The 12,661-nt window shown below is 32.3% G+C and overlaps 1 protein-coding gene across 1 annotated transcript in view; it reads left to right on the plus strand.

The window, feature by feature from the left end:
• LOC143082916 (reelin-like) overlaps positions 1 to 12,661 on the plus strand; it is a 97,207-nt gene that overhangs the window by 41,649 nt on the left and 42,897 nt on the right. The window contains exons 16-22 of the mRNA XM_076258929.1: positions 44 to 150; positions 1,011 to 1,074; positions 1,859 to 2,092; positions 3,034 to 3,195; positions 3,817 to 4,056; positions 4,676 to 4,975; positions 5,263 to 5,400. Coding sequence (XP_076115044.1) covers positions 44 to 150; positions 1,011 to 1,074; positions 1,859 to 2,092; positions 3,034 to 3,195; positions 3,817 to 4,056; positions 4,676 to 4,975; positions 5,263 to 5,400 — 1,245 coding nt within the window. The remainder of the gene's footprint in view (positions 1 to 43; positions 151 to 1,010; positions 1,075 to 1,858; positions 2,093 to 3,033; positions 3,196 to 3,816; positions 4,057 to 4,675; positions 4,976 to 5,262; positions 5,401 to 12,661) is intronic.

Here is a 12,661-nt window from a genome sequence, read left to right on the forward strand (position 1 = left end):
CAAGATGATCTAAATCTTAATTTAATTGAAATGATTTTTTCAGGTGGACGAAAATGACCTTGCCATTACCTTATGCTGCTATGTCACCTCATGTGAGATTCAGATGGAGACAAACCAATAGGAGAGAACCTAACTGGGCTATAGATAATGGTTTGTTGACAAAAATATTTCTATATGATAGAGTTGGTCTTAAAGTCTATTATGAAATTGAGAATGGAAATTGGGAATGTGTCAAAGAGACAACAACCCGACCAAAGAGCAGATAACAGCCGAAGGCCACAAATGGGTCTTCAATGCAGCGAGAAAATCCTGCACCAGGATGGCGTGCTTCAGCTGGCCCCTAAACAAAAATGTATACTAGTTCAGTGATAACAGACGTCATACTAAAATCCTAAATATATAAAAGAAATTAAAATTAAAAATAATACAAGACTAACAAAGGCTAGAGGCTCCTGACTTGGGACAGGCGAAAAAATGGGGTGGGGTTAAACATGTTTTTTGAGTTCTCAACCCTCCTCCTATACCTCTAGCCAATGTATGGAACAAAAAGGTTGATAACAAAAAAGCATATTCTTATAGCAAGTATTTTGATGTTAGTGAATTATATACTTTGTATGAACATGAGTAGAACAATTTTACAATATAAATCACATACATATGAATATGCTTCATAATCAGCATGTAAAGTATTGACAACCACACAAGAATCTTAACTCAGAGAACCTAAACAGACTATCAAATTATATATCTCATAAACGCAAATAATTAGTTTTATTCATTTACATTTTTCGTATCGGGTAGTTTAAGTGGGTTTAATATAAAAATGTATTTAACATAATCTCTATTGATGTTTTAAGAAGTGACCTTCAAATGTCATTTACCAGAATGTATGGAATATGTTTTAGGTATTTTCAGAAATAAAAAAATCTATCATACGATTATTAATATTTTTAAACTTTAATTACTGAGAGGCTACTGAAAATTGCACATGTTGCTAATGTATATTTCAGTTTATATTGGAGATTGTCCAGAGAGATGTAATGGACATGGATTTTGTACTGATCAAGGATGCAAGTAAACATGTTATAACTTAACTTTACTTTTGTTATTCCAACCAGTGCAGTTTTGCTCAACTTTCCTGTGTGCATGCTTGCTGATTGAAAACCTAATTTAAAAAAAGATAAATTTCTTCCACTTCATTTGAACTTTGGTGGATAGTCTCATTGACAAGCATACCACAACTCTTTATTTATATATATATAAAAAAAAAAGATCAATCGACTTTGTATAAGCTATGCAGATTAAATTGATTTCCACTTAAAAAAGTTCTATTGCAATGTTAAGGTAATTAATATTAAAAAAAAATTAAAAGTTATTTCACATTGAACTATTAACCTTTGGATGTTTTGAATGTCAACATTATTTAAATAATATGTTTTGAATCATTAGAATTTTTAAAAATGTTTGGGATGATTTCCTTTATATAACTTTACCACTACCTAAACTAGGCAGATAGCTGACTATGCGGTATTGGCTTTGTTCATTTTTGAAGGTTGTACGGTGACCTATAGCTGTTTTGTGTCATTTGGTCTCTTGTGGAGAGTTGTCTCATTGGCAATCATACCACATCTTCTTTTTTATAGTTACTATTTATGTGAGCAACCTAAGGATACACAACTTTTACCTAATGTATATTGACCTATAATGAGACTTTTGATTCATATATACTTGCCTAATGAAGACTTTTATTTATGTATAAAAAGCAGCCAGAAAAAGACAGGAATTTAATCGTACCTTCCTTGTAGATCGTAATGCATCATTGATGTATGAATATTGTTTATTTGCCTCCTTCTTGCAGGTGTGATTTTGGTTATGATGGACTAACATGTAACACAAATGTAGTACAGAATCCTACTCTGTTGATGGAAAACTTTGAAGATGACCATATATTGACATCGTCCAGTGTTATGTCAGTGAAGGGGGCCACAATAAGTTATATGTGTGGTGTCCTGTCATCAGGGAAAGCACTGGTGTTCAGTAGGAATGGACAGAGAAAAATTGTAACATCAGACTTCAATACGACTAACAACAGGTACAGTTCTAGTATTATTGTGTAGGATAGAGTAATAGAAATATGTTCAGAAGGTTTATTTTCTCATGAAAAACAATAAATGATAGTCATTTTTTGGTGAAGTAATTAACATTGGATATACAAAATGTCAACCACACACTGTGTTTTCTAAAAAAATAATAATAAACTATACCCATTGTTTTCCTTGTAGAGTTTAAAAAAAAAACCATTTTACCCACACATGTTCAGGGTGCTATAAACAGTTTCGTATAAAAAACTAGGGGTTATTCCCCAACTAAAAATAGACATGGAGGGAAGTCCCTTTTTATCAACATAATTGATAAAAAAGAATCATGTTTTTTGTATTTGATTGGAAAGATATGTTAATTAACTTCAATTAAAGCAGGTTGAATGATTAAACTAATTAAAAAAATTAGATTAAATATACATGTTTTTAGGGGAGACAACACTGTAAACAGTCTGTTTTTTTGGCAATGAAAATTGAAAACTTATTTGCAGCCACTGTAGCTCTTTTCGGAGCAGGTGAACGTACCCTTGAAGCATGAATTTTTTGAAAGACCTGGTAAAAATCTATGAAATTCATACAATTTTGATTATGAAAAATGTGCAGGTATCATGTCTTCAGGGGTGTGCACATGACCTGATTTCAGGTTTTTTAAGCTTAAATCAGGCAATGTTTTTCCCAGTTTCTCTGTATAAAACTTTTTTATACTATTAAAAGAACACTTTTGTTTTATTCCATTATAAACTAAAGAACATTCTGAATCCAGTGATATCTAGTTTTATACAAGTATCTTTATTAATCAGTCCACCACTAAGGGTCACTTATACATGGTCCCTCAAAATATGACGTCATAGAAAAAAACTGTTGACTGCACCCTCATGTATATTTAGTGTTTAACTTGATATATGTAGTGAGATTATATCATTATATCTTACAGATATTTACAGTTCTACATTAGAGTTGGCAGTAATTCTATGGCTTCTTCTTGTCCTCCACCAGACAGGCCAGCAGAGACAGTCATTTTGGATTACTCATGTGATGCTGAAGTGACATGGAGCTTCCTTAAAGAATTTAGCAGTAATCAATATAGATCACCCAAGTATGTCTTTTTGTCATCAATAACTACTGTTATGGTGTATTAAATTGGATTTTGGAAATTTATTTCCTAACTCAGTGTGTGCTGTATTGCTACATGAAAAGTCATATTTGCTATCAATGAATTTTTAGGTGGTTATGCACGGTTAAACATAGAATTTTCCAAAAATTAATAAGGGTTGGCATTTTAGTCCAAAACTCCTTCCAAAACCACTAGATGGATTTGAATGTTGTGGACCTTTTATAAAATTTTTGGGGATTCCCATATCAAAACACGCACGTAACTATTCAAATAGGGGTACTAGCTTTAGATGCCTCAATTAAGAAATGAGATGTCAAAACTTAAATCACTTAGGCCTTAATTACACATGTTTAAAATATAGATAATAGGATATGTATTTTTGCTATTTAAAATAAAATAAAAGGTTTAGGTACTGAATGTCTCAGCTTCTCACCCCCACCATAAAAGGATCGACGTGGAACTAAAGCAATTGAAGAGATGGTCTCCTAGATAATATGTACTGAAGACAAATTAGCAGGGTTAAGACAACTTACATGCATCTAAGGTACAACCTGGTGAGAGGATTGCATGTAAAGTTCATCTTTATGTTTCTTTTTTCTTTAGGTCAGAAATGGTACTTCTGCCTAGAAATGCCAGGAAATCATCATGCAGATTCCGATGGTGGCAGCCATATCATTCTGGTCAAGGTCATGATGTATGGGCCATAGATGGAATAAGTCTTAATCACCATTTATTCAACACTTTGGATGTAGAATTGGAGTCTGATACTAATGCTACACAACATTTGGTTGTCAATAAAGGCCAAATAACTGATGGTTACTGTGATGGGAGAAGAAGTGTCAAGTAAGAGGTTACTTTCAATTATGTTAACGACTTTTTAGCTAAATCTAAAACATTTTATAGAAAATAGGAATAATACTCTTTAAATCCTGAACTTCCACCTCCAAGAATAAGGTAGAGCAGAATCGTTTGTACTCAAGTCGAATTGGTGAAATATTTTAGTAATGACTGTAATATTTTTTTCTGTCTATGAAGAAATAACATGAAATATGTGGTGCACACTGAATAATCCGCTATGCGAGTTATTTAAAAGTGCAACACATTTTTTATGTTATTTCGAAAATAGACTGAACAAGTATTACAGTCATTCCTTATAATTTAGTTTTAAATTCCATTTGTAAGAGTAAATTTTGAAAAAAACATATTGGTGACATCGCGGTCACATGACAACATTAATGTCCATGAGATGATAGACAGAACACTTTCAGCCATTCAGAAGACTTGTTACACACAAAATTAAATTATCAAGGAGTATTTTCAGATATTTGCCTGAAATTTTTAAAATTGAATAAGCTTGAACTTTTCTCCACAAGTCAAAGACATTAAACAGGCAAACAAATGTGTGATATTTTATTAAAATGTAAATAGTTTTTGGTAAGTTGTTTATAAGGACTTTTTTCAGCTTTTATGAAGAGAAAAAAGATGGTGACATCAGATTTCTAGAGACGGAGCCAATGCATATAGGACCTTCATATATCATTCAATTTGACCTTGTAATGGGATGTCACTTGATGTATGACATGACCAGAAATAACCAGATTTATCTGGAATATTCAGATGACCATAGTCTTAGCTGGTCCTTGGTTGTAGACCCATGTCTTCCTCCCACATCTTGTGAAGAGTATAATAAAGGAACAGTATTTGATCCATCGCAGTACACAGAGTGGCGTCAGGTGACCATTCCACTGCCCTCAGCTACATGGTGAGTTGTTGAAATGGGTAATCAAATGTTGGTACCCATTGGGAGTAACAATCTATCAATTGAAGTATTTTAAACTGACAATTCTATGAAATATGCTGTAAGAGAAGATAGTAAGATTTCAGGTGAATTCAACCTATAATCAGTAGTCTTCATTTATCTATAACATGCAACAAAAATTATTAATACTTCATCAATCACTTCAGCTTTAACTGAGCATATTCTAGAGAGTAATATAATTTATTCAGTGATGTGAATTTATAGTAGACATTTCTTTTGATAACTTTCAGGGGTCCAGTGACAAAATTTAGACTACGTCAGTCAGATTGGGGACCAACAGATTCTTGGGGTATATCCAGACTCTACATAGGTCAGCAGTGTCTTAATATGTGTGGAGGACATGGCAAGTGTATAGAGGGAGTTTGTCAGTAAGTTTACTGCATGAATGTTCACCACGTTTTCTTTAATGTATGATTTTATTGAAGAGAATGCAAATCATTGGAATTTTAGTATTATTATGCTAAAACTTTTCTCTATTGAAACTTTCTTGAGGAAATCAAGGGATATTCCTTATTTCATAAATATTGCTATAATTGAAAATGTAATCTCTCAGACTGATAATGCAAGTACAAAAAGCCTTTTGCACAAACTAAGTATGAATTTATAAAGTTCAATTGTTTGAAAAACTACAAATGAAATTAAATACTCCAAATATTGTGGATTCATTACTATTTGATGGATACAAATTTTTATGATACAAGGGAACTGGTAAACCACAAAATAAAATGTTCAACAAATGAAAATTTTTCGATAGGTGTGTATGCAGACCTCAGCAAAACCATGAAGTGAATGCTTCCGGTTAGAAGTTGTGAAAGATAAAGCTAAGAGAAATCAGATTTAAATCCGTGGTTATTGTTGGTAATCAGTGTACATCCATAAACTAAAACATCATTTACGAATCATCCAAACCTTTATATAACATATACACAAAATTTTGATCATCCCAATACCAAAATGTAGACTATATCATCCATCGTCAGAGTTTGGTGGTCAAACCACGTTACTGGAAAGTCGTACTTTCATATTGTTAATTGACATTTATATTCTGTACTTTGCGCTTTTCCGTTCCGATATTTAAATTATATAATATAGGGAAGCCCTATTATTATATTTTGTATTTATATACTTCGTTTTTTGCGTTCGCCTAGAACAATATTGTTTGGGTACAAAAAAATAGGGAAGCCCTATTTTTCATATACACCGCTTGTGCTATAGTCTATTAAATTAATATACAGTCCTAGTAACAACCATTATATATATGTCTGTGAGGAAGATTATTAAAGAGAGGAAAAAGATATACCAAAGGGTTAGGGGAGCACACCTGGAAAGAGACACCATCTTGTTCACTGACAGCAAAGGGGTGGGTCTAAAAGAATACATCCCAGAATCAATTGGACAAAAATTTAAAGTGTTATATATAAGAGAGGAGGATCGATCGACAATACAAAACACATTAAATCACTCATAGACATGGTGAAAGACTTGGATCACCCAATAATACTGATCTGGCTAGGTACATGTGAAATTACACAGAAGAAAAACAAAACCATCCAGTTTAGAAAATCACCGTATCAAAATATAGAAGAAACTTTAACACAATATAGGGATCTCAAACATCAAATCATAACAACAAAACCATCAGCCACAGTGCTTTTCATAGAGTGTCCATATTATTCGATCACAAGAGCCAATAAACCTAAAGATTCAATTAACTTAAATGTGAATAGTAAAAAAAAGATATATCCGTCACTCCTGGTCAATAAAGCCACCAAAGGTCACAGAAAAGTCCAACTGGCAACAAACATAGACAAAGAACTCGGTGAACAGATTGACTACTTTAACGATCACCTAAAATTGATTAACCGGCTTTACTCTACGCCAAGAATTTCTCAAGATTTTATCCTTTCAAACAAGACAAAAAGAGACACCAAAGTTAAATATAGAAAGAATTTCAACCTAACATCGGACGTAGTACATCCCATAAGAGCTGTAAATAAACTGTGGATGCTGAAATTCATAGATTTAGCACTTGAACTGTCAGAGCAAGGATGTTAGTTAAACAGCCAGTACAAAAGCCAATAAAAACAAGAAGAATAGTTAAATAAGGAAGCCTTGTTTAACATACTAGATCCAAAATAATTAATCTGCGCAGCTTAATTAAGGAAGCCTTAATTATAAAACAAAGAGAAAAATCAACAACATCACTCAGCTAATAAAAAGAATAGGGAAGCCCTATTATATCATAGAATAAAAGTTAATAGAAATTGAATAAAAATATTAGAAAAATAGGGAAGCCCTGTTTTTTCTAGGAATTAACAACATAAAAGACCATACAGAGATAACTAGCATAACTAAGTATAGAACAAAAAAATTAATTAACAGGGGGCCTAAAATAGATAGAGAAGCTCTATCTAGCATCAACATACTTCATACTTATTTAGTTCGAATAGGGAAGCCCTATTCGTCCTGATAAATAGAAGGGAGATTATAACTTAACGATCAATTCTATTAGGGAAGCCCTAATATAGAACATACGAAAGAGCGGAATAAAGGGATAATAAGCTTAGAAAAAAATTATAGATAGAGAAGCTCTATCTAATAACAGGAAAATTAATAATATTATCTAGAGAAATTTTATTTAAGGGAAGCCCTAATTTAAAATACTAGATAAAAATAATAATAACTCATTTCTTATTTTAATAATAGAGAAGCTCTATTATATGAAATAAAAAAATAAATAAATTAAAATATTTTCATTTAGGGAAGCCCTATCTAAAAAAAAATAAAATAACTATAATAGTAGAAATGGCAACAAGAAGGAATAAATCTACTTCAAATGCAACAAGCGATCAAAAAAGGAAGACCCATGGGAATGCAAAATATGCCAAAAGATATATAAAAATGAAGACGCTAAACTCCTTGAATGTCAAAGATGTAAAGATCATTTTTGCATAAAATGGTTAAATAAAACAAAAACTGAATATGATATATTAAGCAACTCAGACACAATGTGGTTCTGCGCCCCATGTAGACAAGTAGTAGAAGAACACATAGTTACTGATCTGAAAATTGAAGAGAGATGCCGAGAGATCATGGACAGCTATGAGCAAAGAATAAATAATATAGAAATCGCCATAGAAAAGAAATGTAATAAAGAAGAAGTAAGAGAAATAGTAAGCCAGGAGATTATAAAACATAAATGTGACGAGGAAAGAGTAAGAGAAATAGCTAAAGAAGAAGCCTTGAATGGAGGGGCAATAGCTAATATTGTATCCGAGGATACTGAAGGTGGAGTGCTACCAAATCAAGGAACAGTAACCACAGTACTAGAGGAAATAAATGAGAGAAAAACGAGGGAAAGTAATCTGATCATATTTGGGATAACAGAAAATGAGTCGGAAAATAAACAAGAAAGAATAGAACATGATGTAGAGAATATAGTCCAACTCTTTAAAGATGCCAAGATAACATTGGATATTGAAAACATCAGAAAAACACAGAGACTAGGGAAATATGATAAAGAAAAAACTAACAGACCTCTATTAGTCCATTTGAAGAGCATAGATTCAAAACTAACTCTATTTAAAAACATGCATTATATTAGATCATATCCTAAATACCAAAAAGTAAATGTAAGCAATGACCTTACTAAAAGTGAGAGAGAGAAGAAGAAAAGAGGCTGTGGACTGAGGCAAAAAAACTTCAAGAGAACAACTCGGGGGACTTCCTGTTCAAAGTGCGGGGACCGCCATGGGCGAGGAAAGTAGTAAAAATAAAAAAGTAAAAAGAGAGACAAAAAATGTAAATATAAATGTACAAAAGAAGGGAAAGGTTTTTAACGGCAATGTAAATAACTTTACAGTTCTACCCAAATTGAACTGTTTTTATACTAATGCAGATCAGCTATTCAACAAAATGTCAGAATTGATCGTTCGTACAAGAGACAACAAACCAAATATCATTGGTATAACAGAAGTAAAACCGAAAGCCAATAGACATAAACCATCAACAGCGGAATATTCAATACCAGAGGTAGGAAATTACAAAATGTTTGAGAAAAACATAAAGTCAGATGAAGGACGAGGCCTTTTAATGTATGTAGACTCCAACCTAGAAGCTACAGAAATCACAATGAAGACAGAGTTTCAGGAAAATATATTTATAAAGGTAAAACTTAATCAAAATGACAAACTCCTTGTAGGTCTGATATATAGAACCCCATCCAACAGTTCCAAGGAATACAATGATAAGCTAGTAAACCTAATGTCAGAGGCAACAGATATGGGGTACTCACACATACTCATTATGGGAGATTTTAATTATCCTGAAATAAATTGGGAAACATTTAACACAAAGGGGGATAGACCAAATAGCATTGAAAATAAATTTCTGGAAGCACTACAAGACAACTTTCTGTACCAACACACAACAAAACCAACACGATGGAGAGGAGCTGACACACCCCATACACTTGATTTACTAATTACAAACGAAGAAGAGATGATTTCAAACCAAGAATATATGAGCCCGCTTGGAAAAAGTGACCACTGCGTCCTATCCTTTGATTTTAACTGTTATGTAAATATTAAAAGAGCACCGAGAATAGCTAATCTGTACAGTCATGGAAATTACAAAGATTTTATTCAAGAGCTGAATAAAATAGACTGGCATAATAAGCTTAATGCTGGAAATTCCATTGATAAAAATTGGAATTATTTTTTAACCATTTTAAAAGAATTAGAGAGCAGATTTGTACCAACAAAAACTATGACACAAATAGGAAAAAAGAGAAATGTATTCCCAATAGACAAAAAAATGAGAGAGTAAATTAGAAGGAAAAATATTCTATCCAAAAAAATTATAAATAAACAAGATCCAGAAACAAGAGCTGAATACAATAAAGTCAGAAACCAGGCCAAAACATCAGTCAATAAACGAAAGAAATTATTCGAAAAAGGATTATCTGAAAATGCCAAAAGAAACCCAAAGGCTATATGGAGCTACATAAAATCCAAATCAAAGACCAGGGAAGGTATAGGTGACCTACATGTAGATACAGAAGATGTCAAATCTGAAAAAACAGATGACAATAAACAAAAGGCTGAGATACTATCAGAGTATTTTACAAGCGTATTCACTAATGAACCACAAGGCAATATTCCAGAACCTAAGCATATTCCATTAGATAAAAAAATAGAGGAATTAAATATTGGCACTGATTTGGTTTTGAAACACCTACAGAAAATAAAAACGGATAAATCACCTGGCCCTGATAATCTACACCCAAGACTGCTGTTTGAAGTCAAAGAAGGTATAGCTGAACCACTTGGCATCATTTTTAGCCAATCTTTAACACAAAAAGTAGTTCCAAAGGATTGGAAAAGCGCCCTAGTGAGTGCAATATTCAAAAAAGGGAATAAATCACAAGCTAAAAATTATAGACCAGTAAGTCTCACATCAGTCATCTGTAAAATAATGGAGAAAATTATAAGAGAACATATGGGTCATTTTCAAAAAATGTCGAATTTTGAAATTGAAAAAATTATTAAAAGTTACTTATTCAAACAACCCTCTACATAAGCAAATCAAAACAAACAGTACTTTAAGAACAACATATTAAAAGATGCAATCTTAATGATGTCATACAAAAATATGTTGAAACATGTTTTGATCGGTGGTACATTATTTTGTCTATCCTGTTACCATTTTCAAAAGAAATTTTGGGTTATTAAGAAAAGGTTTAGATAAAATGTTAAGCTTGTTTTACGTAGACAATTAGATGGTTTTCAAGAGAATAAACTTCTATATATATTCATTCTGTAATATAATAGATTATTTGCCAATTTAACAGGTTGTACTGAAAAATGCCTCTAAAAATTGGTTTTCAAAGGTTGTAAAAATTACCACCAGTAATGCAAGTCTAAGATAGCAATTAATATTGTTCGGCATTTTTTCACCCTTTCAAATAAACCCAACATCAAGTAAATCCCTCATAAGTTAGTTTACTTTTCTCTATATTTCATTGGTAACAGGAACGTACGTTTCTGATATATTACTATATAAAAGTCTATCCTGTTACCTTTTTGTCTATCCTGTTACCGATATCAGTATTGCACCTGCGAATGCTTAATTGGGAAGATTAATACGTTATAACCTTAAGATGACTTCAAACAACGAAATATTTCATTCGTTTTGCACCTATATGTTAAGATAAAAAAATTAACGACGTTTTTGTCTACAATTGTCTATCCTGTTACTGTAACCATAGCAACCATAGTAACAGGATAGACATAACAGGATAGACAAATTTCTTCGTTTTTGATTGCTGTTGTGAAATAACTACTCCCTTTGGTGAAGTGATTATGTTTTTCTATTGTGAATTTGGTTTCCAACACGTTATTGCACTTTTTACAAGTATACTGTTGGTGTATTTAATCAAAATTGGTGGTAACAGCATAGACATGAAAAAAAGTACGCTATATTTTTTTCACTAAATGTCTTGAAATTTCTTTTCTCTACACTTTCGTTCAAGAAACGAGGCGTTTTAAATGTAAAGATTACTTTGCTCTTTTGAGATCAACACTGACTGATTCAATATTCATAGGGAGAATAATTTCACGGCTGATTTAAGTAGCGGTAACAGGAAAGACATGAACCTCCTGTACGCAGATTCAATTTAGTTTGTAGATAATATGTTACATACAATGATATAGAAGCTACGATTTTTTGTTAGAGTAATATTAAACGTTCTTAATAAGTCCCTTTTGCAGATATCAAGGCGATCAGAAAATCGCAAAAAAATCATTTGAAATGTGTTTTTCTGGCACTGTACGCAGACAAATACCCCCAAAATGGGTCTTAAATGCAGTTTAATCTTATCAAAATAGATGTAAGGTGTGTTTATTATTAATGTTCTGAATCACAAATCCGACAAGCTTTCATTTAAACCATTACAACTGAAATTTCCATTAGAAATAAAAAAGTTAGCATGGGTGTACTGAAAATTCGACATTTTTTGAAAACGACCCATATAATTAGCTACATGAAAGAAAATAAACTATTTTCAAACAAACAATACGGTTTTATCTCTGGGAGATCGACATCACTACAACTATTAGAGGTAATAGATAAATGGACAGAAGCTATAGACAATGGCTATGAGATTGACTGCATATATACAGACTTCATGAAAGCCTTTGATACAGTACCCCACAGACGACTCGTTAAGAAAATCGAAAATTTTGGGATAACTAATCCATTCCTAGAGTGGATTACAGATTTTCTATCGTATAGAAAACAACGAGTATCAGTTAATGGGGAAACATCAGAGTGGAAAGATGTAACATCAGGAATTCCACAAGGCTCAGTATTAGGTCCCCTGTTATTTGTTCTATACATAAATGATTTGCCAGATTGCGTGACATCAGATGCCTACTTATTCGCGGATGACACAAAAATCTTCAGAATTATTGAAAGCAAATCAGATCAAATTATATTGCAAGATGATCTAAATAATCTCGAGAAATGGAGTGATACATGGCTGTTGAAGTTCCATCCAGAAAAATGCAAACACATAAATATAAGTAGAGGGGTAAGAGAAGATAAGACAAGTTACAAACTATTAGGTCA

The sequence above is a fragment of the Mytilus galloprovincialis genome, chromosome 1 (assembly GCF_965363235.1).
Source record: "Mytilus galloprovincialis chromosome 1, xbMytGall1.hap1.1, whole genome shotgun sequence".
Lineage (NCBI taxonomy): Eukaryota > Metazoa > Mollusca > Bivalvia > Mytilida > Mytilidae > Mytilus > Mytilus galloprovincialis.